This window comes from Stegastes partitus, unplaced genomic scaffold (genome assembly GCF_000690725.1).
Source record: "Stegastes partitus isolate 25-593 unplaced genomic scaffold, Stegastes_partitus-1.0.2 Scaffold652, whole genome shotgun sequence".
NCBI classification, from domain to species: domain Eukaryota; kingdom Metazoa; phylum Chordata; class Actinopteri; family Pomacentridae; genus Stegastes; species Stegastes partitus.
The window spans coordinates 213732-238529 of NW_007578383.1; the positions used below are offsets into that span (position 1 = coordinate 213732).

Here is a 24798-nt window from a genome sequence, read left to right on the forward strand (position 1 = left end):
ATCTAATCCAGCGTTATTTTACATGTTCCAAAATCTAAATATATACAGTTTAAGTCACTTTGTACCATCTGAAAGCAGATCTTTATATGCAGCCGACTGAATAAAGATATAAGATCTGATTAAAAAAAAAAAAAAAAAAAAACAGTCACCAAAATAGAGCTGACAGAGCCTTTAAATATGAAATCAAAAACAGGCTGTAATGAAGTTAACTTTATGTTCCTAATTAAGTATTTAAACTGCTACTGAATATTAAAATTCAAGCATCAGTGAATTAATAACACAGAAACCATGTTTGAATTCTCCTCTTTAAAAACTTCCAGAAATTCTTTTGGATGTCATTTTTCTTGGATCACATGACTGACAGAAGGTGATTTGATTGGACGTTCAACCAAATTTGAGGCAACCTGATTTTGACTGATTTCTTTTTACATCTGAAAATGCCACACTGAATTTGAGGACTAGAAAGCGCTCCACTTCCTCTCTGGTTTGGGAGATTTTCCAACATGTCGTTCATTTATCAGCTATCACTTTCTGAATATAAGACTTAAATTTTCTATCCACATTTGTGTGAACCTTCTGTATAAATATTATTAAAATCAGGTGTTTTGCATGACATAAGATTCTTTTATGTAGGGATTCCAAACCACATAATCTAAGATACAGTCCATCCAAAAAGTACGTTAACAGTAGATTAAAATTTCACTGTACTTTTGGACACATATAAGTTTTGTGTATCTACAAAAAAACATCTATTTATATACCGTTTGCAAAATGAAATGTAATAAAATCTAAAATCAAGCTCCACTTTTGTCTTATCTTGGTGCCATGTTGGTGGTTTTCAAATTAAACATCTCAACAAGAATCTGATTTGCAATCATCAGTAGTGATGGAATGAATGTTAACCAAACCAATGCTGACTGTAATATTAAATCGGAGCTTGAGAAGGGCAATTTTTCTTAAACAAGTAACTATGTTTAGGATTTTTTATATAAAGATGTATTAAATTTGCTTTATAGGTAGTGTTTGATTTTTTCCAATCTGAACTAGAACGCCTCCTCTGCACCTTGCTGCTGAGCGAGGCCTTTTTTCAGTCGAGTTGCATCAACACGCTGTCGGAGGAGTTTTAGGTAAACGCCAGTCTGCCTCCGCGTCCATCCCTCCGTAGCCAAAGGGGAGATGATAAAAAATGTAAACGCCTCGGCTCTTGTCTCTGGCCTGAGATGGACGTGACGTGATTTGCCCTCGGAAATATCTATTTTTCAATTCCTCATCCTGATTTCGCGGGTTACCTGGAGACCATCTGAGGGTGATTTTAGGCAAGAAATGTCACAGTTAAATCACATTAAAAGCCTGATAGAATTACATTTTCCTTAACTCCTCCACACTGGTATTGACTATAATTACACAACATGTTAAACTGCCGGCTAAAGCACTTTTCATAAAAGTTTGTGTCATTAAATATGAGACTGAACATTTCTTCCTCATATAACCGCACTCATAAATAATTCAAGCGCTGAAGGATGCTTCGAAACGATATATCAGTGAAAATTTTAGGCCTCGTGCCAAGTCGACTGACAGATTCTATAGAAACAAAGTCAGTTTTGATGCTCACAGCAAGTCATGTATTCCTACATGCCGTACAGTCGGCTGGGGTTTTTCCTTAAAATGTTTGGAAAACAGTGTTTTAAGATGCTACAAAATTACAGAAATTTTAATATTCAGTGGACAATTTGTAACTAAATTCACCTGTTCCCTAAATTTAAAACATCTTCAGTGCGTGAATGAAATCACTGCATATCCAGAGTCGAGTAAAAAAAAGATTAGAGATGGAAAAAGAAAGAAAGAACGTGACAGAGAGAGAGGAGTTGGATTTCACTCAGCCAGCGTTTCCAACTGACTGGCCAGTAATCCGAGCTTCTTACTGTCCTCTGATCCATAATCAATACCCAGCCACAATCGCCTATCAAAGTTATTGATACCAGCCTTGCTTCATATCATCAGCAAAAATACTCTGTCATTAGCGGATCAGTCACCTGGAATCAATTAAATATTTCCACAGAATAACAGTAAATGTAACAGTCAAATGTAATTTTCTTCTTATTAGTTATAGTTTATCGCACGATGTGGTTCATTAAAATTCTTCCTACTATGATGGGAACTCTTGTGTAAATAAGCAGGAAAGGACTTTTTCTCCACAATATTTCAGGACAACCATCGCTCTAGATTCACTGCTACAAGCATCTTAAAATCTCAGCGTTAGAAATGTGCTGTTTGCTCTTTAAAAAGCATTTGTGGAGTCTTGGAACCAGATATAGACCTGCTGAATCGTTACAAAATGTACTGATTGTAGCTGTTTGGGTGGTCAGCTCAATCATATCAGACACTGATGCTCAACAGTTTTGAAAATCATATGTTCAGCTGCAAGTTTTATCTGCACATGGTTTGGTATAGGGTTAGAATTATAATGTAAATCAAAGACCAGACAGAGTACAAGCTCTGGTGGCCTGCATGAGCGCCCGACTCCTACACCTTTACTTTCAACCTTCTACCTAAAGGTCAAACTGCTTCCTGCATGTTGACACTGGACTTGAGTTTTAAGGCATTGAATTATAAACAAAGGATACCAGAAGAATCCAGTAGAGTCCCAGAACACCCCAAAAACCTCCAAAATCTCCCACTAACACTGACAACAAAGAATTCCTTCGGGATTCTGCTAAGATCTACCGAACCACCTTCAAACGCTTGCAGAAATCCAAGAAATAGTGTTTTGAAATGCATATTGGAACCGTACAGAGCAGCGTTTACCCTGTAAGGTACTGAATTTACAGCAATTGAAGTATTGGAAGTGTTCAGAAGCTTTGTTCACAAGATGAAAAACATCCCAGACAGTGTGACATCCTCACCACAACATTGATGACGAAAACATTGATTAAAACAGTGTGACAGAATAAGACAGCTCTCGTGAACACACCAGATGTGATGGTGACTGTAAGAAGAATCAGCTTTACCAAAGAGTCCGCTGCCTGTCCGGCCTTTCCTCATCAGGTACATGGCCCAGGACAGGGGGCCGGAGCTGGAGAAAGCCCCAGGGTTCATGCTTCAGTCCTGGGTGCAGAAGCAGCAACGTCTGGGGCCAAATTTCCGACACCCAGAAGGGAGAGAAAAAAGGCTATTGAGGGTAAAATTATAAAAAAGGAGGGGAAACAGCAAAAAGGGAAATGGGAGGAAAAGGGTGAAAGGATAAGGAAGGAACGAAGAAAGGGTTTGTTTTCACTTTTTGTTAGTCCAAAACTAGACACTCATTCGGCAAAAAAGAGCTCCAGTCTGTCCTCACCTTCACTTTTATACACCTCCTTCCTCACCCCCTTCCCCCTGCACATCTCATCCTACATATTAGGGGAAAAAAAAGAAGTGAGAGAGTAAAAAGTGAGGGCAAGAAGAGGAGGAGGAGGAGGAGGGAGAGGAGCCAGTCAAGCTTAATTCATTCCCTCTTTCTCTAAAGCGTAGCCACGGGGGACACGACTCCACTTTGCCCTAAGGCTCTTTAAAGCTGCTAATTTCATTTAGCTACTCAAATGATTTTTCTGCCTTTTTTTTCTCCCTCACTGCCTTCGCTCCTTCTCACCCCTGCTTGTCCTCGCTGTTTTGGAAGTTCTGGTTCAAAACTGAGGTCACACAGCTGAGTTTGACTGAGGTGTTGAACCTGCAGATAGCTGTTTGTTAAATATATCAGATAGTTGGTGGACACATCAAGAAAACCGTCACTGCTTGTCTTGTAGAACACTAGCTGAAAGTCTTACAGAGGTATACAGGACACAACAGAAGTCAGTGCACACCCCCAGTAGAGGATTTGACACTAAACTGAGTACATCTTTGACCCACATTCATGAAAGTTGTTTTATAATGAGCTATGAACACCAGAACTTTCTCAGTTTTGGACCTATGAACTGTGTCTATCTGCATGTCTACATCATGGATCCACATTGAGGAGGAACTGAAAAATCTGATTGTGTGGAGATGAACGCATGGTAGCAGCAGTAATCAGGAGGTATAAACTGAGTCATAGCACCACTAATCAGAGCTGTAGCGGCTGCAGTCCTTCTAAAATGATGCCACGGATGGTGTGCTACAGAAGTCTGATGAAGATTGGAAGCCTATTTATTGATCAGACTAGACTTTGGCTCAAATAGGGTCCAACGTATTTTGCATGAACCTGACATGAACTATCACAATGAATGCATGCATTGTCCTGATAGTGAAGAATCAGACTACGTGACTTCACAAAGATGGGAAAAGATACGAGAAGTCAGTGACCAACAAAACACCAGCTGAAACACAGTTGCAGCAGTAATCAGGAGGTACAGAGCGAACTGAAACGCCACCTGACAAAAAATCCTGCAACTGTTCAGTTGAAGTGCAGGGTGTGTTTAGACAGAGCAAATATGGAGATATATGGAAACAAATGAGAGAGATTGAGTGCAAAACAAAACATATCTGAGCAATAAAATAAATGCAGCATGGCTCAAAAATAAAACAGAGAGGACCAAGTCGTCAGCAAAGTGTTGGAAGATGCATTCAGCGTGATGAAACATCTTTCTACAGTTAATGTGCCGAGAAGGGTAAAAAATGAAGAGTTAGTAGAGCTTGTTAAACTGTAGGTAGTAAAATATCAAGAGCACGTGGAGCAATTTGATAAGTGTGTTGATAACAGTGTTGATAACACCTATAGGCTGTGGGCAAAAATTCATATTTTATTTATTTATTTACATTTTTTTTTGGTAAAATTATCAAAGAAAATCAAGTTTTGCTTTTGTTAAAATCATGATTTGTGGGATTATAACTTTATTTATTTACTTTTATTATAACTTTGTGATACTGTAAAGTAGATATTTTACATTTCTCTGTTTCCACCCATGGTTGTGTTGTTTCCATACAGGTGCAGAACTTTATATCACAGTTAAAAATAAGTCCACAGTGAGTGAAAATATGACAGAAGCAAAGAAACGGCCAGAAACTGCTTGGAGTTTACAGGGTTAATTGCAACGTGCGCATTCATCCGATTTAAAACTAAGCCAAGGCCAGTTTGCAAATATCAACACCAAATCAACATTTCCACATGAATGTTAAAGTTTAATTGTATGTTCCCCCACAGAAACACTGCAGCACTACCAAACCTCCAGGTCGCTGGTGGACACTGAGCTGCCCACACCGACTCTCCCAGAGGCCCTTTGGCTGGTGACATCACCACAAAACTCCCCGTGTGTGTGTGTGCTCCACAGAAAGACATGGAGTGTGTGTATGTGTGTGTGTGTGTGTGTGTGTACTCTGTATGTGACTGCTGGGGCAACGACTCGCTGTAATCCTCAACGGTAACCTCAGACCAACACCGTGTGTGTTTGTGTGTCACTGGGTTATGGTGAGCCACAATGGTCGTCTGAGGTGTGTCTGCATAGCGAGTCAAAACCAGGCCCACGGCACCACGCTTATTCTTTCTCAGCCTTTTTTTTTTTTTTTCTTCTGTTTTTTTTTGTTTGTTAGAAAGCCATAGTGTGGTTGTGGAGACGTAACTTTGAAGCACAGAGAAGAATGAGTCATCCTCGACCTTATCGTTTTTATGTAAATACAAATTTGATTTCACTGGAACTTTAGATATTTACCAGAGAACCATTTATTTTAATTACCATTATATCTATAGTCTGCTCAGCTATTTCTGGCAGTACTGGAATTGTCTCCATGCAGCAATATCTAATATAACTACATTAACATAATGAATACAAGTCATTTTAAGATCAATGATGAGGGGTTTGGGGGGTATTAGGTAGTAATTTAGGGGTTTAAGATGCTCAATATTCCACATAGTGATACAACAGAAACGACATTTCTGCTTCTTACATATTCACAGTATTGTTAGCATTAATTAAAAGTGTCCCGATTATTTGACCTTTTTTTTTTCTTTTTTTTTTAAAAACACATTTGGTGTGTCTGACATGTTAAAAACCTTTAAAACAATTGTCACCTATAGTTTTTTCACTTTAGTCAGTATATGAGACAGAACAGAAGCAAAGTTTTTTATAGGACTGAATGGAATTTGGGGGTTTTGTAATGTCTTTGTCATGAACAACACAAAGTTCTACTGCAGTGAAGTTAAACACGCTGTTTTAATTTCAATATATTGTAGCTTCTGCATATTAATAATGATAAACCTTTAAAAAATAAAAAACTAAAACAGTATTGCAAAGTGCTTTAAAATGGAGAAATTACAACAATTTGGTGCCACGATAAAATGAAATCCAGGAATTTAGATACAGAATATGAAATGTGTAACTTTGAAGAAGTAGGACTGACTTTTTTTTTTAACAGCCAAGTTTCTGACTGCAGGTTATTTACTTCAGAGGAGCAAACACTATTATTTTGGATTCATTTTTATTTAATGAAAAAAAAAGTTCTTGCACAATTAATACTTTATTCCCAAGAGGAGTCAAAAATGGAGTTATGTTGCTTGTGTTGTGTCCTCTCTGCAGCAATACTTGGCTTCAGAGCTACATATTTCTCAATCCAATCCAGTCGAGGTCACCCTCTCTGAGTTCTGCTGAAGTTTCTTCTTGTTAAAAGGGAGTTAAAAAGCTGCTGTAAGGAAATAATTCATGATATCTTTACATATCTGATTGAAAAAAATGTACACTATGTGACTAAAACGGCATTTAACACAACAAATCAGAGTGTGATGAGTACGGTTTAAACAATTCCAGTCACTCCTGTCTTATTGTACTGAAGTGAAATTCTGATATTATTAATGTGGATCAAAGACCAATGAGATATATGATCCATCTAAACACACACTTCATTACTAAAAGCATTTCAGTTCCTGTCCAGGCTGAAATTTATCACCGAAACCACATGACAGAAAGCGAAGAAAGTGGAAAGTCATATTTCAAAAGACAGATTTTTGCTAATGAATAAAAAGCGTCTCACTGCTTCAATGCAAAGAATCTTATAGAGAATCTTAGTAAAGTATGTTGCAAATGAGTTGCAGTCAGAGTTTAGGAATGATAATCTACACCTGTAACCCACACTAACTGCACAAATGACTGGAGTAAGTTTAAAGTGCAGAAATGAAGCTAAGGTGTCACTGAGACAAAATCCACTAAAATATCTTTAGATTTTGCTGACTCAACAAAAATAAAATGACTAAAATTTGACGACAACACGTTTTTATTGCCTAAATGGTCTGCAACAGTCATTATGCATTAGTGAAACTAGTAAGATAACTTTTTATTTACTTTTTTTTTTTAACATGTGAAAGCTTGTCTTTACAATAAAACTAAGCTGTTTAATTTCTTTCTCAATAATTTGTATTAAATGCATTGCTCAGCATTTAAAATTCACAAAGAGAATGACGAGGAGGAAGCACGGCTGAAGTGGAACAAACAATAAAAATAAAATGACCGCCTCTATGTGCCAGCGGCTGTCTGTCCCCGTCGTCCCCAGAGCTGAGGCCACCCTGAGGCCAGTGACAGTCAGTGGCATGGCAGGGATCAATACCACACACACACACACACACACACACACACACACACACACACACACACACACGCACGAACGCTGCCACCCTGAGCGAAGGATCGATGGAGGGAGTCTGGGGAAAAGACGTCCTCTGGTTTTGTCTCTCTGGTTCCTCATCAGCACCTTAAACACTCATCGAAACTACTCAGTGATCAAATCGTGCTTTTTATAACCTCAAATCGGCTCACTTTAAATTATATAATTGCATATTTAGATAGAAATTGATAGAAGAATTGGACCACAAAGCAAAGTTATTACAGTGAACTGAATCTTATTTTAAAGTATAGTCAGAACAACGTATGAAGACTGTGTGCATTCTTTCAAATAGCCTGTGAAATTTGTATTTATTCATCATATTTAACATTTTATTTCAGACAGATTCTTATTTAAGAATCATCTTGTGGATTATACACTTTGAATTATGTATGTTGTTAATCTTTTTAATCATAGAGTTAAAGTTAATGAGTCAAATGTACAATTTGGTTGTTAGATTTTTTAAAAATATTTTCCCCTTCATTCTGTCTTACTCTGATTTGCATCTCTGTCCTTTTTGTTTTCTGCTCCCAAGGGTGTTGACCTGCAAATGTAAAGCAGATATTCGCCGAAGAGCCGTAGAAATTCTGTAAAATAGACGCGGACAAGTCAGTTCTTTGGCAGCTCAGTAGATTTGTATCGAAGCACTCTCATCAATTGATCAGTGACGGAGGAGTTAGCAATTGTCTCTAGTTAACAGAGCAACCAATTCTATCCTACACACACACACACACACACACACACACACACACACACACACAGTATATGCAGACACACCTCGTCTATAATTCATGGGGTGTATTGTGCGGATGCAGTTAACTGCCGCTTAAAAGTAATTAATTGATTTTCTGACATATCAGTTAGCAGCAGCACCAAATGACACACACACACACACACACACACACACACACACAGTCAGATAAACTGCAGACCTGCACAAAGATGTGCAGACACTAAGCAAGCAAACACACTTCTAGTAAGTCACATTACAGTGTTACACAGATTCACACACACACAATTTCACTGTCATTGTGATAACAGACATCTTCTCCGCAACACACACTAACACAAAGATTTATATTTGATCTGAAATAGAGCACGCTGAGTATTTTATATAAATTTCCTCGAGCCATGTTACTATTTAAAAAAAAAAAAAAAAGCGCTTAAATTATTTCAATCCTGCCACTTTAATGAACCTCTCTGAAGAGTTCCATTACTCTGTGACTTAATCATAGAAGAATACACCCTTTCCTTGTAGTTAATTAAAGACATTCTTTTACCCTTGTTTGATCATTGCCACATTAGCACTGAGATATCATCATGATTAGCGGGACAGTGATCAGAGGAGACCACCTTAGGTCCGCTGGATTGCTTTACGACGCAAACGGCTGCTTTACGACATCAACTGTGATCCTGTTGTAAAGCTTTCAGAGTTACTGCACAGTGACAGATGGAGGAAGAAGTGAAAGGTTGTTGGAAAGGTCAGCAGAGGTCACCGTGGCTCACTTATTACCATTAACTAGACATGCAACGCTTTAGCCCTCGGCATCCCAAAACCTGTCGATGAAAATTGCAAAAATTACGTTATTTATTACAGGCAGAAACAGTAAAAACAGTTTTGGGAGAACTGCAAGCTAAAATCTAAGTAGTAGAGTATTTATACTATACAGAGGTCCCATTTTTTCCCAGTATTGGTAACATCTGGTTCCAGGTTTGTAAAATGTATGTAAAATAAATAATAACAAGTATTTTTTTTTTCCTTTTTAAATGATATATAACTGTCATATTGTGTCAAAGACATATTTCCTTCTTGTTCCTTCTAGCCATGGTTGTGCAGGATGCCGGATATGGAAAGTAAAAATGTGAAAGGGGAAAAAAAAAACCTACAAACAACTTGGGGTTGTTGAAGTAAAAGAAACTTAATATTAAGACTTTAAGTCCCTTTTATGGATTTTTAAAGAGGATGAAATGTTCAAAATGCATTTTTATTTCCTGCTGTGTGACTCTTCTATTTAGGTGGATGTGATTAATTGAAGTGGCTGAAACTTCAGAAAACTTCTTGATGGTTATTTATTTCTGCTTATTATGAGTCTTTAATACAATCGACTCAAGCAGCCTCCAGTACTTCTACTATCCTGTGAAAGAATCTGTACATGAGTTGGGATAAGTTTACATAATGTCACTTTTTAGTATGACCCCAGTAATAAAAGCCAAAAAAAAGCACTTTTCATGTATGAAAAAGCACTGCGTGTGTTTGTGCTTTGTGTGTGTGCTGAATAATTCAGCCGGCCTCTGCGATGAGAGAAGACCGGCTTATTCTTGCTAAACTAAAAATTGATTTTCTGACACAAGAAATGAAGGAAGGAGAGAGAGAGAGAGAGACATACCTATTCAATCATGCACACAGAGTTAGTTAAATGTTCATTCTTTCAGTGTAGAAATGAAAATAAAATGGAGGAAGACAGAGAGAAGACAGACAGACACACATAAAGATAGAAGTGCCTCGGGCTGTGTTTAGTGCAGTGTGAATGGCTGAGCAGGTGCATTAGAGCAGAAACTTTTAACTCACACACACGGCGAACGAAACACATTCAGTGTTCAGGCTGGACAGCGGTAAAGAGGTTTTCCTGCAGCGAGGGCCGGTTCTGTCCAAAGAACTGAACTGATGCTTCACATTAGGTCAGTTTTGGAGACATCTTTACCTGTTGTGTGGACGGTGAAGGTGAGGTTGAAGTATTAATACATCAACTTCCAACAGATGATGGCAGATCCTGATAGCACAAACAGTTGGCTGCCTTCATAAATATGTTGTCTTTCCACCTGATTCGTACATTATCAGCCCAATACATGGCCCATTATCAGCGCATCATCATTCCCTTACCAAAGAACCAGTTCATTTTATCTCCTTCTACACTCAGAAAAGTAATTTTGATAAACCTTGTAAGTTGCAAACCTTTACATGATTTGTATTAACATAAAAATGTTGGTAATTACACCAACTTAATTTTGATTGCCATTTAAACTCAAATTTCTGTGTTCAAGTTTTAGAAAAATTATTAGTAGTTTTTCTCAAACTTGGATTTTAAGTCTCTAAAAACTTCAAAACTTGTGTTCCAGCTACCAATTATAAATAAGTTCAATAGGCAAATTATCAGTCATTCTGATCCCTGATGAACAGAAACCATGAGTTCATGTACGATCTCCACCAGAGAGGTAAACATAGCAACAGGTGTACTTGAACTGAAACCAAGGCTTTTTTTAAAAAATATATAAACCTAACCAAGTAGTTTTGGTGCCTTAACTCAACACAATACTGAGTAAAAAAAAACATGGAATGGAAGTAAATTCAAAACCAGGCTCAAGTCAACAAACAAGACTGTTTCATGGTTTGATGGGGTGTTTCTACAAGAAGGTGGCCCGTACCTGAGCATTATGTTATAATAACTCTGTAATGAATCAAGAGTGTCCCAAAGTCATTCATTGACTCCTTGAAATTCTAAAAATGGCATTTTAAAAAATCCAACAATATTCGTGCTGAAACATATATTTAGGGCAAAATTAAAAACTAAAAGATCTGAGGGTGGGATACAAACTCCAAACTCTTAAGACCACATACCTCCCTGCACTGGCACTAAATGTTGGTCCGATATGTACATAATTCTAAGGAAAAGGGCTGGATTCAGCAGTTTAGCTCTTTTTCCATCATCTTTCTTCCAGGGGATGTCTTTGACTATACTTAACTGTGGGGACCTCTGTGTTGCAAGCTGGATGAAACTAAACTTTAGCTCTTGTGTGAGCCAGTATAGAATAAACTGAGGTGATCTTGGGCTACTTGAGTCCCTGCACCTAAAGGCTTTCTAAAATCTCCATGGCACTTAAAAAAAAAAAGGCCAGATTTGTCTAATGTGCTGTCAAACTCTGTCAGAAATTCAAAGTCGTTTTGAAACTGTTCCAAACAGCCAAACCTGGAACCTGAAACCTAAAAAACAGTTTTGATGGAGTACACAGGAGTCTTTCACTGGTACCTCTCCAACTAAAGCTGTCAAAATGCTAACTGATGGGAAAACTAATTTTTGTTGGTGCTGCTGCATTAAAAGATTGCACCAGTGTTTCCTCCTGCCAGAGGACAGTTGGATGTGTCCACAACGCCTGAGGTAACACATCCAGGAAGCATCCTGATCAGATGCTCAAACCACCTCAACTGACTGCTTCCTTCCTCAAATAAAGAGCAGCATGTTGTGCCAGCAGGAACTGCAGTTGCATCACATACTCATCATGGATGTGTTGGTAGAATGTTGTTTTTAGAAGCTCAGTAATGGCGACATCAGTTGGTTGGTCGACCGTTCTGATCCGGGCTGAAATATTTCAACAATTATTGAATGGACTGCTCTGAAACGGGGATGCAAATCTAACCAAACAAGTGGCTACTTCAGCACGCTGAATTGGAGTGGCATAACACTCTAGCAGTGCCAGGGTATTGCCTAAGTGGCTCTATTGTGTTTTGTAAAATTGTGACAAATGAAAAGGTGATGCCAGTAGGAAAGTGAAAGAGTGCCTGATGTAGGCAGATGGATGGATGCAGAAGTGGTGTGTGGATAGAGGGATGAATCCAGGCCCTGAGGGCAGGAAGACGAGGATGACAGGAGGATTGGGGAGGAGATCCCTGAGGAAGCAAGAGATCGAGTGGAGGCTGACAAAATGGAACCAGGACTGATGAATCTTTGGTGTTACTTAGTTCATCATAGCAGTAGATATTGGTCATTAAATCCCAGTTTCACATATACGTCATGAGGCACAGTGTTTTCAGTGAAGACTCTGGTACAGTAAAACCCCTAGAGTTCTCAGTGCCTCGTGATCAGATTTACAGCACAAAGCAAAAAAGTTCTATACACTCATCAAAATCTAATCAAAGGATGCTTCAACACTTCAGTGTGAAGTATTCACACACATCCAGGAAGGCCACTGTGCAGTGGATGCAGGGGCTACTTTTACTTATTGTGACCAAAGAGTGCAACACTTAGGTTGAGCTGATGGGGGATACTGGGTAATGTGTGGTTTTTGACAGCAAAGCCTGTCTAGCAAGGCCAAACAGTAGACTTTGTCAGCAGTAGCTTTTGCCAGAAGACGTCAGTGGGCACCAGCAACACTGCTGAGAGACTCTGGCGGGAATAACACACCTCATAGGGGACATGCATGGACGCCACTGAGAGAGTGACGGAGGTAAAAGCTGCTCTATTATCAAGTGTGTTATGGACTGTTTTTAGCCGTGCATGCTTGGGGTTTGCTTATGCAACCAAACTATCCGTAAGGTGCTTTAAAAGTGAAACTATAAGAAATTCTTTAGAACAATTTCATCTTGCTCTTGATGAAGTGTCTATCACTGGTACACATATTGTTTTATCACCCAGGCCTAAATTGTGCCATTAACCTCCGTCTCATAACTGTTTGCAAACCATCTGTTTATTTTTTTGTCTCAACTATACACTGACAGAGGAGGTTAAATAAACAATTGGATTTGGAAATTTGCAGCTCTATATTCCCTTAAAGGTCAGCACATGCTATACAGCTTGGCATTGATCAATGATACAAACTGGTGTGTCAAACTCCATTTAAGATAACCTCAAACACTGAAAAGTGAAAAGAGAGCAAAACCACTATGCAGTGGACTGAGTTGATTTTGGGGCAAAGTTTTCATACAAATGTGGCTTTTATTGTGATGTGATAACTGAAGTCGACCATTGACAGCATTAGTTGTGAAGATACACTGCTACTTTTGGTATAAATCTTACTTTACAATTGCAAACTTTACTTTAACCATGCGTCTAAAGATATAGATTTGTCACAGTCTGCAAGAGAACACTGTTCAATATTAGAAGGAACATACTGTAGATACACAAAGCTCTAATATACCAGACAGACACAAAAATCAATGACTGTCTTTCATGGCCTAGATCATTTCTGACAGTTAGAGAAGGAGACTTCCAATCAACTAATTAGCCATTCACACCCCTCAGGCCTTGATTACTTTATGCTTTTTGTCGCATTCATGTGAGTGTGTGCACACGTTTGCATGCTAAGTAACCCAGAAGATTCTGCTAAACGCAAACGGGCCATCACAGTTGGAAGGAACCAGCAGAAGCAGCCAATTAGACGACTTTAACCCGACCACACGAGAACACATAAGAGTCCCAAACGATCCAATAAATAAATCAGAAGGCCTAGTCGCCATGCGGAATTCACAGTACAGAATAGAGGGTCGCTAATGGGTATGGGCCACAAAAACATAAAGACAACACTTTGCATTCACTTGTTAACCACAATGTGGGGACAAATGCGGATGAGGGGGGAAGGAAAGAGGGTGAGGAGCAGCGAGGAAAGGGTGAGGCAACTCTTTGCATGACTTCTTCGTTAACCACAGGACTGAAGGGACCTCGCTAGGACACCCGTCCCTCCAGACTTTACAGACATGCACCCTGCCATCTCACCCATTAAGGCTGAGGGGGTACCAGTGCGGTTGGTGGAGAAGCGATTTGGGACGCTAAGAAAGCTCTGGATGATCGGAGGCTCCATCGATCGTCAGATAGCTGTTCGCTGTTGGCGGTTTCTCGAAACTTCAGAGGCGCTTAAAGTCAACGGGGAAGTGTAGCGAAGCAAAGAGGGCGACTGAAAATAGAGATAGGTGACGACATTTTCTATTTTTCAAACCAGCAGCACCAGCGTGCAGCATGTTTTTGCGTCTTTAGCTGCAAATAATAACATCTCACAACCAGAGATTTACATGATTACTGCTGCATTAGACAAAAAGTGGCCTAAGAACAAGAGGTTGATGGTGTATCGATTGAAGCGGCTGTGCAGGCGTTTGAACTTGGATTGGGTGCACAGTGTGGTGAGGTTCAGCTTTAACATAAATATGGGTTTGTGGCCTTGCTGGTGGTTCCCCTCAAACACACACACATTAACTGTAACTGTAACCCACTCAGAATTGACTTAAAGCAGCAATACTGCAAAAAAAAAAAAGGTTTCGAATTGTAATACAGACATGCATGAAGCAATTTGCATGTATAACTAATATCGTTTTTTGAAGGTCAATATTAATATTTTTGTATTATTGCTGTCAAAAAGTTTTATTTTGAGGATCCAGGAAACACTCTGAGTTTTGCCTTGCAGGCTCCATACATTCACCTTTACCTTGTTTCCTTTAGTTCCTGTGTGTACTAGTGAAATTGTAGCAACGGAATTTCAAATTTCAATCACTTATACTGCTGGTTACTAAAAAACTATTCTTTCCAGTATGTCTTCTCAGTATGTATTCAGGGTGAGAACCCTCCTGAACATAGCACAACATCATATCAGCGAGGGGAAGAATGGAGGAGTGGATGACATAAACCCACTCAAATCGCTCGGTAATGAAATCCATACCTTTCTCCTGAGAAAGATCAGTATGTGTGAAACTGTATCAGTCAAATCGTACATGTCATAAGCACAGACGCTATCCAGAACACCAAAAGGCCACTGATATTAAAACTCTGAAGCGATTGAGCAGGCAGTCGGAAGGAAGTGAGAGAAGGCAGCAGAGAGGGAGGAGACAGAAGGAGAGATGAAAAAGAGGAGAGGAAATGAAGGGATCTTTATTGGAGCTCCGTCTTCCTGCTCCAGCTGATGGAGCAGGACAGGAGGAGGGAGACGCTGTAAAAAATGATGCTAAGAAGCCCAAGAGAACGCACTGTAAAGTGTGTGTGCTGTTACTGTCTAGTGATCCTCTGTGAACAGCTGGACTCTCCTTGTGTGATCATTTCTAGTGTGCGGAAATCTACTGTACAGAAGAATAAAACACAAGCTGTGGAGAGTGTAAAAGATTCAAATCAGTTACGTTTATCTGTAATTTCTTGCAAAGCCATTGTTCCACGTGGCTCACTATTCTTCACAAAAATCCCCAAAATGTTATCTCTGTGTGCAACAATCAAACTACACTGATGTGCCCTGATAATAAAGCAAATGTGTGTTTAATTCCCTTTAATGATGGTCTTTAGCAGATGAGCTTTCAGAGCTCTAAAGTACTGAAAAAGTTGGAGTTTTCCCAATTATAATTTTCTCTTTTAGAACAGATTTTAAAGTTTCTTTTCAGTCATTCGTTCAACCACAAAAAACGAATTTCTTTGTATCAAAGTTACATATTTATATTTTTTCCCCATGCAAATAATCCGTTGTTGCCTTAAAGCAACTTAGATGCAACATTGCTTCTGCTACAATGTGCAGATGTTTGTACAGCTGTCATCAGTAGAATGGAGTTTCAAGTTGAAAATACTCAGCTATGTTACTCATGGTACATCATGTTAAAAGCACCTATGAACATATTTGTAAGCTAAAAAAAAACCCTACATTTTCATTAATTTGTTTTTTTTTTTTTTTGTGGTGAAGTGGAGGCGTGATGATGAATGGCAGCACAGCAAACTAATTTTTCCTAATTTTTCTCAATTAACAAAACCCCAGAATAGTTTATTTTTTTTAGCCTTGAAATAAACTGAATTCAGCAACAATCCTGAGAGTAGCTGGACGATGTGGGAATCAAAACCACCGGCGGCGCGTCGACATTTTTTACAGCGGGAGGTGCAGAGATCAAACAGCAGAGCCCGGCTGTGTGATGTGTGGCCAGATTGCCACATGGGAGCCACTGTGTGTGTGTGTGTAGGTGTGTATATGCTGTATGTGTGTGTGTTTAGGAAGGCAGAAACAGGCCGACAGACAGATAGAAGAGGAATCCATAGAAGGCATTCTGTGCTTATTCCCAGGCTTCAGAATTAGAGATCACAGCTGGACAAGTGACCCAACACACACACACACACACACACAGAACTTCAGAGGACACTATACTGACATTCAGTTCTAGTTAATCTAATCTTACTTACCTAAACCTAACCCTATTTTGACATGTCTTCACCTCAGAATGTAAGCATGAAAGTTGCAGGGATTTGCTTTTTTCTTCCCCCATGAGGAAGACAAGTCCTTATAATATAGGCATTTTAAGGGATTTAGGTCCTCACAATGTAGGTAATACCTGGACCACACACACAGAATAACAGAGAGAATGCTAAATGAAAGCAAACATCACAGCAATACCAATCCAAAGAATGAGAGAGACTTTATTGGATCCTCATGGGGCCTTTTTTTTTATTGATGTTCATCATCATTATCATGTGACTAATCATATATGGAGTCTGCGTGCGTTTCCAAGGCGCTGAATCATAATGATTGTAGCAGACAGCTCCACGGTGAGACTCGGGTATAAAACTTTACTGAGTGTAATAGCTGGACAGCAGGAGGTGACGCACACCTACACACTCATGCACACACCATCATATGGCAGTACAAAGGAAAAAAAGGGTTGTGCGTTTTGTAATCTACTTTCCAACTGTTTTTTTTTTTTTCTCTCTGCAGCTACTAGCAGGAATGGAAACTTTTATCCAAAAATAGCATGGAAATAGATGTATGCCTTGTAGACACATAGACAGAAATAGATTTTTAATTTTATTTTTTTACGAGAACATTCATGGTCCCCAGGACAAGATTCCTTGTAAATTCAGTGACACCTATGACCAAATTGTCCGTAAGAATAAACATGTAAATTGTTGTTAAATCTCTTGAACGCATTCCTGTTCCCTAGAGGACAAACCTTTTCTATTTCAGAACCGTTGTGAGCTTTCCTCGTGACAAAACATCAGATAAGAAACTATAAGCTAATGAGTAGATTGCCATGAATTGTACTGTTCATGCTCCCCAGAAGATGCACACTTTGTGAACTCCATTACTGATTCTGGGGCTCCAAGCAGGGATGTTGCACTGCTAGTGGAGCATTAGAGCTGTTTTTAAAGTATGTGCAGTTTTTAAAGATTTACAGGAGAGGAAGAGGTAAGTATTTTTCACTAAATAATATGTTTGATAGACAGTTTTTGTGTGAAATGCCTGTAATAGTTAATTTTTATCCTGCAAAAACTAGTTAGTTAACTCGTAAAAAGTCCCGTTTTCTTTTACTATGAGTCACTTCATATGTTTCAAACCCCCTCTGGCTACACACATGGCTACACAATTTCTTACAGACGTCGGTAAACCTCAAAAGTCTTTATCATGATGCTTCTTTACAAGCTAAACTCCCACAATGTTCTCTGCTCGCCAACGCGGAACTGCCCGCCTCCTCGTGTTGCTATACTCTTAAACAGAAAGCGGCACCACCTGATGGCACAACCAGGTACTACAGCTAATCTACGAAAATGACATTGGTTATCAGCAGATACTAAATATCAAATAACTCGAATCCGATGTGGAGCAAAGCTTATCCAGTGCATCCCTTTTTGTTTCAGTTTGATACTCGGCTATTTTTATTGGAAGTCCAGAGACGAGGAGCTAAATCAAATGGAAAGACTCGAAAAATGAAGTCAAGAAGACGATAGGACATCCTGAAAGACAACATGTTTTGGGAAAATGACTTGTGATGCATGGGGGAAAATATCACAGGGTTGGGACGGCTAGTAGGCTAACTTACTGAAATATCATGTGCTATACATTCAACTGTCACTATTAATCCACTTTCTACCTTCTCTTTCCTTATCTGGGCCACTTGCTTTCTCACTTTAACACATGGCTGTCAATAATCGGCATTACCCACAAAGTAAACTCCATCCATCTCATATTCTCAGCACCTACAATTTATAAGTGACAAGTAGCCACATGTAGACAAGGAAGAGGAACATAGAGACACAGATTGCCGCCTGTACATGTCCTACAATAGAATACTTTATTACACTATGATCTTCTAATGGTATTTTATCTAATTATTTTACAACCAAAATTTAAGGGAAAAATCACTGGATATTTCTTTTGTCACAACCTCTGCAGCACAAACACATTAAATGAAAAGCTTTCCACAGCCTCACACATATAATCAAGCAAACATCTGGTTTTTTTTTTTGCTGTCGTCACTTTCAGCAGTGTGATTTCTACCTCAACGACGCAGAAACAAGAAGGAGCTGCTGGAAGACTGACGCGCAGCCCAACCTTTTAGTCAGCTGATGGCAGGAGGATGAAAATGGGAAAGAGTGACTTTCCGGACTTGCTGCTCTCAGTGTGAACAGACAGTGACTGGTTGAGAAACAGTGAAGTGAAGGGAGGAGAAGGAGGGGTTTCTGGTAAAACAACAGTACTAATTTCTCATAAGTCCTTCCTTCTCTCTTTCATCTATCCCTTTTTCCATCTTTCTCTCTGACTTCCCAACATCAGCAGCGTGCTGGAAACACATTTCTATCATGTGAAAGCAAGTGTTTGCTTGTGGGTATCAAATAGCTCGATTACAGTAGTTTAGCTCACTTGTTCTTCTAAAGAGGAGGTTGGATTTATGATTTATGAACGTGAGCATTTTAACTCATTTTCCTTAGGATTTATGTTCTATTGGACCTCACAATCTACCTTCAAAACCAACAGGTCAGTGCCAACAGAGGAGATCGCATGTCTTTAAATATGGACATAACTTTAATGCAGACTTAGAAATATCCATGACCACAACTCCCGAGCCTTAGCCGAGTCTAGTGTTCATTATAAAATCCTCATTTTACATTAACCATAGCTTATTTGCATCAGTGTTATCATTGTGATCACAGACAGGGAGTCTCACACCCTGACGACTGGGCTTTACTTGACATTAAGGAGTTCCTGTGATGTGTTTTCAGCCCACATTTGAAAAGGTTTTATAGGATTTTCAGCCTTGTCTCCCAAAAATGATGTTCCTACACAACTAAGCTACTTTTTCAATTACCGCTGATTTTAATGCTTAACAGTTACTCCTTTTCAGCCAACCAATCATAGATAAGACTCTGGAAACCTAGAGAAAGGACAAGACACTTGAATTAAATTGCGAAAAGGTCCATAAAGCTTGCCTAAGCCGAACTATGTCGTGCCGAAATCTAACCAAACAGTGAGTTAAACTGAAAGTAAATGAGAAGAATAAAGAACCAATTCTCCTCGGTGGATGTCCAGTCACTGTTTCCCTCCCACCTCTGCATGTATGTACGCCTGACCATGGTTCCAACCCCATAATCAAGTTTACATGCAACACAACAGTGGTTGACTTCATCAGTGACAACTATGAGTCAGCCTACAGGGAAAAGGTCCAACACTTGGCAGCGTGGTGTGCCAACAACAACTGAGTCCTCAACATCAACAAGCTGGAAAACTTCAAACTAGAGGCCTTTTGTACAATGTCACAGTTACAAAAATAAAGTTTGGGAATGCAGTGCACAAACCAAGTTTTGTGGAGACAGAGTTGGTATTTAATGCAATTGTAAAAACAGGGAAAACCTTTCTGTGTTTGCATTTTTGCTGTTCTATGATGTCGTTGTCGAAAGAGAAAACACGGAGAGAGAGTGGGGACGAGCTGGTAATGAAAGATACACCTCAACTGTTTGTCTACCAGAATGCCTCAGTTTTACATGATCACTCACATAGAAAGGGATAAATAGCTAAAGGTGTAAAAAGTCCTGATTTCTGACCCATCACTGCCTAAAATAAGTGCAGCTGTTGGATTTTCTGAGGAATCTTGGTCTGATGACCTGTAAAAGCTGAAAAATGCACTTTTGTGTGCAATTTTGTTCTTTGGATCTTCGCTCAACTGCCACGAATAACTACAAACACCAGTAGGTTGGAATGTTTCCATATATTAATGCAGACTTTCAAGTGCAGCTGCTGGGGCTGGAATGAAATGGAGAAAAGTGTAACTACAAATACACAAAATGACATTATTTATTAGTATATATATACGATAAACACATTCATATTTAAATGAATATCCTGAGATTTTTCTATTGCATTAATTATTTGAAATAATTAAAATGCTCCAACACATCTGTCTGACTTCATCTTTGTAACATTAATAACAAATAACTAAGTCTGAGGATGTTTTCTATCCTTTTACAAATTTGCCCCGTGTTTGGGTTCAGCTCTGTGGATTCAGCACCACTTCACACTCATTGCTCTACAATGCACAGGAAAATAGGAATATATGACGTGGTTTCTACACAAAAATGTTAAGAAATTAAACATTTAAATGAATTTAACTTGTACTAAATTGTCTGCAAAATCGGTTTTTATGCCAAACATGGAAATCCAACTTTTTAAAAAAAGAACTTAAAATTATGTACAGTGTTCATATACCAACAATAGCTGCTAATTAAGCTCCATTAAAAAGCAGTAATAATGCAGTTGTAATTCTGTTGCATGCATGTGAAGTAGGTCATATCTCCACACTGATACTGAGCTTCTGCAGCAGTGCCCTTGGATGCAAATTTGTGCTGTTTGCAGATGGATTCTCATAAACTGGTGAGGATTGAGGAGATGATGGAATTTCAGTCACACAGACCTTGGCATACTTTTGGATGCAGAAAGTATAAAAATTAAGATCAAACCAGGAGGATCGATGGACAGAGAGACTCAGGAAACACTTTTGCTTTCAGTTTTAACTTGCAAGTGACATCTCAAAGACTTGGGCTCACTCTCCTCAGACTTATCACTTTCCATGTCTTTGGTGGTTTTGACTGTTCAGTACTGGAAGCTGATGTGAAGCCAGAACTGAATGCGATCCTGTCAAATCAAACATCTCTCTCCTCAGTTCAGCTGCTCCTCAATCACCTCACCCATCATCTGCTTTTTTTTTTTTTGTTTTCACTCTTGCTCGCTCCTCCCTTTCCTCCTTCCTGTTACTAGACTGCTAAAATAACGATTTCCGTTCCTCTCCTCGCGCTGTTGTTTTTCTCCTTTTTTCTCTTCATGCTCACTCACACACGGTTGAAAGCCAGTCAGCCCTCTCTTGTGGTTATATATTGTAAAACTCTGCTCTGTTTGTGGCTTTGGTAAGTGTGTGTCTGTGTGTGTTTGGTTTACCAGCATGGCTAACCAATATACTGTAAATGCAAAGTGGATGCCACAATTGTTCATCTACATATATTTCTGCATTCAAATCTTATGGAGATGTGTATTTGCACTGGGTTTGTCGTGTATCATGTTACATCCTGATGTATGAACACTTCCTCATAAAACCTACTGGTCTGTGTAAATATCTGCACGGTATAAACAAATGCAAGCATACGATATATGTGACCTTTCTGCAAGATATCAGCTATAGTATTGTTTTGCTGTCAGCATGTGTGTTCGTGTGTGTGTGTGTGTGTGTGTGTTGGACACTTGTCTTTCTAACGGTCGCTTTGTCACACACATCCTCCTTGCTGCTTTCTTCCGTTACTGTCTGTCTGTTAAAACACACACACACACTCACAGATACACACACATGCAGCATTTTGAAAATATGGGTATGTGAAGGCAATGCAGAAGTGTCTTAAACCTGCAGTGTTTTAAATGACCAGCAGGGGGCGACTCCTCTGGTTGCAAAAAATAATCAGATTTTGTGGAAGTCTATGAGAAAATGACCCGACTTCTTACTTGATTTATTACCTTAACATTTTCCTGATGAGTTTATTGTCTTAGTCACTAGTTTTAAGTCTCTTTTAATATAGCAGAATGTTGATTTTGTAAAATATGGTCCCATTTAGAGTAAATATATATGATAAAGGGCTGCAAGGTGGTTGATAGCACTGTTGTCTTGCAGGTCAGTGGTCGAAAGTCAGTGGAGTTTGCATGTTCTCCCCGTGCAGCGTGGGTTCTCTCCGGGTTCTCCGGCTTCCTCCCACACAGTCCAAAAACATGTTGAGGTTAATTGGTGATTCTAAATTGTCTGTAGGTGTGAATGTGAGTGTGCTTGGTTGTCTGTCTCTAAGTGTAGCACTGTGATAGACTGGTGACCTGTCCAAGTGTCCCCTGCCTTCGCCCTAAGTCAGCTGACTCCAGCCCCCCATGACCCTAGTGAGGATTAACCGGTGAATAGATAGTGGATGGATATATGATAAAGTAGGGTACCTTTTAGGGAAGGGTTAACTTGTGATTGACAGATCACTACTGTACCGCCATGTGCACTGTCCTCCAGTTCTGAGTCAGATCTACATCTGAAATTTACTGATGGAGCTGGGGTACTTCATACCACAACACTAACAGCATGTTTCTCTTCACATCACTGATGTTAAATCATTTGGTTACAGTGGAAACCACAGTTGACCCTAATGTAGCCAGACAGTCCCTGAATTCTCATCAAGTGACTGTTGCAAGTGAGTTACTAATGTCTTTGTGTTTGCGTCAAGGAGCACAGATTTTCATTTTTAACTTTTCACAGAATCTGACTAGCATTAGATATTAATTTTTGTTACATTTCTAAAAGAAACATGGTGAATAAAGTGAAAATAAAATAAAATACTTCTGATTGAAACACACCTCAAAGTTGAGTAGTTCAAGGACCGTCGGAAAGTTGAAAATCCAATGATTCTGTCTGTTTTTAAAGTTTCTTGCGCTGATGCAATTTTGGCAATTTTGAAAAGTGAATATTTTGCAAACCACCTGGCAGGGTTTAACGTTTACTAAAAGTGACTTGCTCACAAAACTTCAGGTACAGGCCAGTAACATGAAAAGTGCACTTTTCTAATCAAGCTGACTGAATTTTTTTAAAATGACACAATGAAATAATTTAAAGCAGTTTTTAGAGCATGTGATTGGATGTAGCTTTCACTAATAAATGCATAAAATAATTCATCGCTAAAAAGGATTTTTGTGGAAGTAAAACAACAAAAATATTCTTGTATCAAGTATGACTTCAAATCTTGCTGTTATATTGTATTTTATGTAACATTAAAACAAAGTATTCATTTTATTGAGTAAGAAAGTGTATCACTTCTGTCGAATATTATATATATGTTTACCATCTGCATACTGTAACCTCTTCACACTGTTACACTGTTGGGTTCTTACTAAGTGGACTTAACACAAGTGTGTTTTGACATTATGATAAGTTATGAATGTGAGAAGGCTCATATGTGAGAAAAGTGTCTGTCTGGATGTGGTTCCAGCATCACCTCCTTTAAAATCAGCCTGAAGCAGACCTGTTGGAGTTTCCTCTGTAAAGCTTTGCTGTCTCCTGATAACAGCCTCCCTTTCTGTCTCTGCAACACTCACACACACACACACACACACAGCAGGTGTAGCCTCCAGATAACCAGAATCAGCTCGGGACAGGCCGAGCGCAATGTGGCCAAGAAAGGCGAACAATGTCGATGAGGGGAAAGTGGCTGATGAGGCACGCAGCAACAACTGCTTCAGGCGTGACGACAGGTGTAAATTAGAGCAAAGAGTGACAAGAAAGCAAGAAAAACAGCTTTCAAAGTCATTTGATATATGAACTGAGCAAAGGGAACAATGCAAATTCACCACTTGGATGATGGAAATGCAGTAAAAAGAACAAAAAAACAAGTTGGAGTGGTTTTCCAGTGCAGGCAAACATCTGAGATATATGGAGTGGGAACGGACGGGTGGGAGGGATGTGAGAAAGGATGGAGAAAGAGGAGAAAAGTTTGATGTAAGAGTAGAGAGATGGAGGCGGGGGATCAAAGTCCTGAAAGAGAAAGTCTGCTCTCAGAGAAGCATCAGAAAATAGATAAAATTATGAATTATGAGAATGGATGTCACCTTTATGGAACAGTGATGGAATACATATTTCAATCTCAATGAAAAGTTATTCATTTTCCAAAGTATATTAGAAGATTTGGATCGACTTCAGAAATAACTTCTTGGACTCATAACTCAGTCAAATCTGAACACATAGACATGAATAATATATTGATGTCATTTAGTGCGCCTCCAGAGAATATCTTTAAACTCTGACTTCTTTTCATAATAAACCTCCATTAATCTGAAATCTAATAAAAATGAGGGTGCCGAAACTTGAATCAGACTGGATTAAACGCAGCACAGGTGCTATTATCCCTTTGAAGCTTCCTGCAGCAGGTCCTGATGCCATTTTTAGAAAGTTGCAGAGGGACATTCAGTAAAGAGGCTGACTGCTACAACAACTACTAATATTAAAGTCAGTGTCAGAAGGCTGTAATTTACTCTCTAATGTACAATTTTGATTAGTCGAAAGTAAAAACATCAGCGGGTTTGTCAGATCTCACTTTGACCCAGTGATGGGGACACAGATAGTTCATTTATTACAAAATTTCTCTCAAGTGTCTCTTATTCATTGTACTTACTTGTAAGAATGAGAACTAAAATGTAAAGGTATTG

General features: G+C 39.0%; 1 protein-coding gene across 4 annotated transcripts in view; it reads right to left on the reverse strand.

The window, feature by feature from the left end:
- runx1 (RUNX family transcription factor 1) overlaps positions 1 to 24798 on the reverse strand; it is a 65128-nt gene that overhangs the window by 29191 nt on the left and 11139 nt on the right. For 2 of the 4 annotated variants that reach the window (XM_008290031.1, XM_008290029.1), the window contains exons 1-2: positions 3335 to 3386; positions 3009 to 3127 (exon numbers count right to left, since the gene is read on the reverse strand). The exons of 1 other annotated variant lie outside the window; for it this stretch is intronic. In XM_008290031.1, the coding sequence (XP_008288253.1) occupies positions 3009 to 3096 (88 nt within the window). In that variant the 5' untranslated portion in view covers positions 3097 to 3127; positions 3335 to 3386. Of the gene's footprint in view, positions 1 to 3008; positions 3128 to 3334; positions 3387 to 24798 lie in introns of those variants that run through there. One more of the 4 variants, XM_008290030.1, reaches the window with a different exon arrangement.